This window comes from Dendrobium catenatum, unplaced genomic scaffold, assembly GCF_001605985.2.
Source record: "Dendrobium catenatum unplaced genomic scaffold, ASM160598v2 fragScaff_scaffold_1038, whole genome shotgun sequence".
Classification (NCBI taxonomy): Eukaryota; Viridiplantae; Streptophyta; class Magnoliopsida; order Asparagales; family Orchidaceae; genus Dendrobium; species Dendrobium catenatum.
In genome coordinates, this window is record NW_021319500.1 from 1,603,794 (window position 1) to 1,609,853 (window position 6,060).

General features: G+C 33.8%; 1 protein-coding gene across 3 annotated transcripts in view; it reads left to right on the plus strand.

Moving 5' to 3' along the window:
- The window catches only part of LOC110107947 (putative ribonuclease H protein At1g65750), a 35,981-nt gene extending 32,919 nt beyond the window's left edge, over positions 1 to 3,062 (plus strand). For 2 of the 3 annotated variants that reach the window (XM_028698057.1, XM_020838395.2), the window contains one exon: positions 2,805 to 3,062. Coding sequence is in view for 1 of the 3 variants with exons in the window: in XM_028698058.1 (XP_028553891.1) it covers positions 524 to 1,792 (1,269 nt within the window). In the remaining 2 variants the exon portion in view is untranslated. Of the gene's footprint in view, positions 1 to 284; positions 2,183 to 2,804 lie in introns of those variants that run through there. The other variant, XM_028698058.1, reaches the window with a different exon arrangement.
- The last annotated feature ends 2,998 nt before the right edge of the window (positions 3,063 to 6,060 follow it).

The following is a 6,060-nucleotide window of genomic DNA, read 5'->3' on the forward strand; positions in this document are numbered from 1 at the left end:
GAAGAATGGTAGCTTCGGATTTTCAGCCTTTATTGGAAGCAGCAGCTAGTAGATTGAACACATGGGGTAAAAGATGCATTTCGTTGGATGGTAAGCTGATTCTAACTAAATCAGCTTTCCTATCTCTTCCGTTGTTTTTGTCATCTCTATCACTGGTTCCAGTGAGTATTCTTAGAGAATTTGACAAATTATGTAGAGGATTTCTTTGGAGTAAAAATAATGGTAATGCAGGGCTTCACTATGCCTCTTGGGATCTACTTTGCACACCTAAAAATGAGGGGGAAGAGGATTATTCTCGGCCACTTTAATGGTAGGTCCATTACGTGCCAAGTTTGCTTGGAACTTCTTAACCAAGCCAAATTCTCTGTTGAATCTCATTCTCAAAGCTAAATATGGTGAAGATATGTGGTCGGATTTGGTGAAGCAGTGTTGTTCTCCAACATGGAAGATTATAAAGATGGGAGTTCATTTCCTTAAAAGAATTATTAGATGGGAGGTATCCAACGGTTACTCAATCAATTGAATGCAGGACACTTGGATTTTGGACAGAAATCTTACTCATTGGCCGACTTTTATCAACATTCAAAACAATCAGTATTTACTTCTTAATTCTTTTATCTCCAATGGATGTTGGGATATAGAGAAACTGAATACTGTTTTCAGCAAACATCTTGTAAAACTGATTCTTAAAATCCCGATCTGGAACAATAGAGAAGCTGATTCGGTGGTATTAAAGACAAAATTCTCTGGGAAATCTATTACTGCATTGGCATATGAAGCTAGTTTGAATCATAAGGAAGAAGTGGTTCATTGGAAGTGGTTTAAAAAATTAAAGTTAAAACCGAAAATAGAATTTTTTTGGTGGAGACTTTGTTATGATGCTATTCCCTCTAATACTTTTCTGTTCAAAAGAAAGTTAAGTAACTGTTCGGGTTGTCCTAGAGGATGTGGAGAAGATGAAGATAACAATCACTTAGTAGGAAGTTGCTCCAAGATAAAGAAAGTTATTGACTTATTGAATGGCTGGGGATTCAAAATGCCGAGGTTTCATGACTTTGAAGACTGTTTAGAAAGTTTAAAGAATGACGTGGGAACCAATTTGTTGTTTGGAAATATTTTTTGCAACATGGTTTTTCTGGTTTGGAAAAGTAGGTGTAAGTTTATTCATGATAAGTATGAAGATTCAGACAACTATATTGCTGCCAATGCTATTTCCTTTGCCGTGAGAAGCAATTTTATTCATCTCCAATCGGAAAACTGGGGTGCTAACCAGCTTTTGCTGAATTCTACTTGGCATCCTCCTCCTACCGGATGGATTAAAATAAATATTGATGCAGCTCTTAAAAGGAATCACTTGGCGGGAATGGGTGGAGTGATCCGAGATGATAAGGGAAGGTTTTTGATGGCTTTTGGAAACAAATCTTTGCATTGGGATATTTCTCATTTAGAATTAATGGCTGTTCTTGATCTGAAAAAGCTGGTCAAAGATTGGATGATGGAGGCTCAAGGTGTGATCGTAGAAGGAGACAACTTGAATATTATCAAATTGCTTAATAATGCAGTCAAAGAATGGAAGGTTAGTAAAAATATTGATGAGAATTTGGCTTTCTTACTTGAGTTTAAGCAAGTTGTTTTTTCGCATTCTCTTAGAAATGGGAACAAACTAGCGGATATTTGTGCTAATTTGGCCCTGGTGAGATCTTTTTTATGGGAAGATCTTCATGATGCTATGATTCCTCCTTCTTTCTTGTATTGCTTGAAGGAGGAATGTGATGCTTTGGGCTTACTTTGACTTGTAGTTCTTTGATTCCTTTAATTCATTTTCTGCATTTCTTTCAAAAAAAAAAAAGCTTATCCTTCTTCCAATCTCAACTCGTGGAATGCTTGCCATGTGGATATGATTGTATTTTTTTAATAAATTCTCACATTGCATGTTCATCTCCATGACTTCAATAATGGGCAATGCGTGCACTAATTAGTTTATTCATCTTTATAGAAGTGTTTTTTCCTTTTCATACAATACAAAAGCAGCACAACATTCCCGAACTGATTTTAGTTTGGAATAATTGAAAGGTTATAAAAAATTTTCAAGTCAGGCTTTCATTCTTCATAATTATTTCCTGTATGATTTTGCAGCGGGTCACTGAGATTTGTCTTGTTTTATGGATTCTCAACGGCAATGGTGTGTTTTTTGTCTTATTTGAAAGAAATTTTGATTGGGGCTTCGTTTGGGACGACTTTTTTAGTGCTTCTTAAAACAACATTTTAGTAAAAAAAATTAATTTTTGTGCTAGAAAGTTATTTTAAGGAACAGTAAGAAAGCCATTCCAAATAAAACTTTGGTCTCACACAATGCATTTTTTTATACAGAAAGTGAGCTAAAGAGAAATTGAACAGAGAGAGAGAGAGAGAGGGTTCCAGTTACTCATTGATTAAAACCCACCCAATTGAGAAGTCGAGAAATTGGCAGTCATTTTGGTTCATTTGCTTGGCATTATCTTTCTGAGCTATGAGCTTGACCAATTGAATGTTACTTCTCAAAAGACCAATATATATGCAGAGGATTTGAGAATCTGCATGATATTTCTATTTCAATTGACAGAGAACTTGTATTTTATCATTCATTCGATTTCCTCCTATCATGATCTTGGAGAGACTGAGGCTTCGTTTGGTGCGGCTTTTTTACTGCTTCTTAAAGCAGCTCTCTAGTACAAAAAATAAAGTTTTTTACAAGAAAGTCGCTTTAAGAAGCAATAAAAAAGCCGTCCCAAATGAAACCTGAAGCAAGAATCCATGTATTGCAGAGTATGATAGAAGCTGAGGGCGGCTTTTCAAGAGATGTTTTGAGGGCAGGTTTCAGATGATGATTCTTTAAAGCAGCTTCTGATGGATGATGGTCAACATCATGTTCTTACTGTTGCTTTCAAGAAGCTTAGTTCTGTATGTTTGGGGTCTACTAATAGTCCAGTGAACATCGCCAGAACGAAACTGTTGAATTGTTTTGTTAGTCTAGCAAGTCTTCTGCAAATATTATTAATATGAACTAGAGAAATTTGTTATTCTAACAGGTCTTCTTTTTCTCTTTTTTATTTTATTTTACTTTTTGTTTTCTTTTAATGTTGGGGAGCAACGCTTTCCTCTTCAACTAATATCGGCTCTGTTCAATGGTTTAGTGAATCAATCTTATTGTGCTTTTTTCTGAAGAGTCATTTGAGGGCTTATTTGCTGAATGCAGGTCATGCTTTTTTTTTTCTTTTCTTTGCATTGTAAGGACTCTTTGGTGGCATGCAAATCAATTTTTTATCCTTACAGATGTGTAAATTTATTTGTTTGGGAGAAATTTGTGTTGTTTCTGTTAAACTTTCGGTATTTTGTGGACTCCCATGTATTGAGTCTGAGTCAAGTCAAATCATTTTACAAACTTGAATTTGATTCATCAATGTTGCTAGCTATTCGCCTACGGTTCTTGTCAAGCTACCTTGGAGTTTCCCATAAGGAATTCGTCCTTGGAACTTGTGGGAGGAACTCATTCTCAAATATAGCCTGGTCTCTTAAAACTCGCTCTCATGTGAAACACTCACTTGGACCCTAGTCCTCATGGGAAACTCGTCGTCACTTGGAAATCCTCCTCTTGTGGAACTCTTTATCACGTGGAAGGAACTCATCCTCTCATGGAACTTGCCCTCATATGAAATTTATCCTTATCTGGAACTCATCCTCACTTGAAATGTATTCTTACTTGCATTCGGAACTGTAAATTCATTTGAAAGTCACAAAATGCTTGGAAATTTTACTAGATAGATTTGTCTACTTTACATGTTTCATCAAGCTTTTTTATGTTAATGTATATATTTTTATTTAATTATAGTCATTCCTATAATGCTGGTCAGAGTATGAGCTCAATATATTCTTATAGACTTATATCACATCAGTTTTGTATTTGTTGATGCAAAATCTGAGAAGATTTTAAAAAAAATTCTATTTAGCTTTCACCACCTCTCTTTAATTCTTGCTTAGGCTTGATTTGTGCTTGTTTGTAGGTTTTGATGTTACCAACGAATAAAGTTAGACCTAACATTCTAAAGATATGTGATGAGTATAGAATATAGATAATGTTCAAGGCTAAGCCACTATGGTGGTTATCGTGACTTCCCCTATGTTAGTGATATAGTGAAACACTAACTTTTCATGACATTCATGAAAGCCCACTATGGTGGTTATCGTGACTTCCCCTAGGAAGCATCACAATTTTTTTGAAGTTTAAGAAAATATGTATACTTCTTAGGCTTTGTTTGAGATGGCTTTCTTACTGTTTCTTAAAGAAATTTTTTTCTAAAAAGTTGTTTTAAAAAGCAGTAAGAAAGCCCCCAAACGGAGCCTTTCACTTATTTTAGTTATAAATTTGTGAAGCTGCTCTTTGTATGTTAGTTGCCCTAACACTTATTTTAAAGCAGCATGTTCATTAAACAAAAAGAAATGCAAAAAAGTATGGAGTAATGTAAGTAATCTTAAATGCTTGAAGTCACCAACAATTCATAAATAATGATTATCTATTTACTAATTAGAATAATTTGATAATTTGCTACACAAATTTATTTGTTCCTCAACTCATCAAAATTAGTTTATTCAAGTATATTCGACATCATGGATTTGTGCAAATCACATAAATCAAGGATTATGATAAATCAAAATATCTAAAACTTAAAAGTTAAGCATAGAACTCATAGAACTCAGACGTTCCTATTATTTAAGATCAGAGAGAGAGAGATCTAAATGATGAGTCATCAAGAAGGTTACCCTCGTGAAGATAAAAATTGTAGTTTAGGCCCATCAATGAAATTAAGATATATAAAGGAAAAAGTAATTACTAAGATTTGATATAATATTCATATCTAGATAATATTATTACTTAGCTCATCCCATTGAAGGTTATTAATCTACTCATCTAATTTAATGTTATCGTTCAGTTCTTTTTTTCAAAATTATTACTTAGTTCATTCTAATCAAAGTTATCACATTTTATCTTATTCAAATTTATGTCTTGGCTTATTGTATTCAAAGTTTTATTAGGCTCTCTCTTCCTTTTGCTCCTTCATATCTTAGCCTATCAGATAGCCTCCTTTAAAATCATAGTTCATTGCATCATCATCATCCAAACTCCTTTCTCTCCCTCACCCTTTCCATGCTAGAGAAGGAGAAACATTAGAGAGGACGAGGATAAAACATTGAAGAGAGAGAGAGAGAGAGAGAGTGAGAGATCCAAAAGATGTAAATGATCTTCATAGAATACTTATCATATTATTCTATGAAAGTGTTCTAAATATTAGACCAACTTGACTTGAACAAATCAATGTAAAATGATTCATGAAAATCTCCTATAAATTTGGATGGTTGAAGTGGAGGAATGCATTGGGCATGTTGTGTGATAGAAAAGTCCCCCTCGAACTTAAGGGAAAATTCTAAAAGATGATGGTGAGACTTGCAATGCTTTATGATGCTGAATGTTGGCCATTAAAAGAGAAGCATAATACTAAGTTAAGTGTTGCAGTGATGAGGATGCTCATGTGGATGAGTTTCTTTACCCATATATATAGTATACGAAATTATCATATTCGTGAAAAGGTTGGTGTAGCTCTAGTGAAAGATAAGATTAGAGAAAGTCACCTTAATTAGATAGTTTGTTCACATAAAGTGGCGACCTTCCGATGACCTAGTTAGGAAAGTAGATGTATTAGATTTGACTTATGTTAAGAAAGGTAGAGGTAGACCTAAAAAGACTTGGTTAGAAAATATTAAAATGATTTTTTTATTAGATTTAAATGAGAATTTGAATTATAACATTACATAATGGAGAAAAAAGATTCATGTATTTCCTACATTGATACACTTATTAGACCTTTAAGGTTGCACCTATTTTAATAATTCATTTCACAACTATGTAGAAAATGTTTGCTTTAGTATCCAAATGACTATCCAAGAAGAGAGATGTTAGATATATAACATCCAAATTTATTTCACTGTATTCTTGTTGGCCAATTATACTAATGAAATTTTGAATAG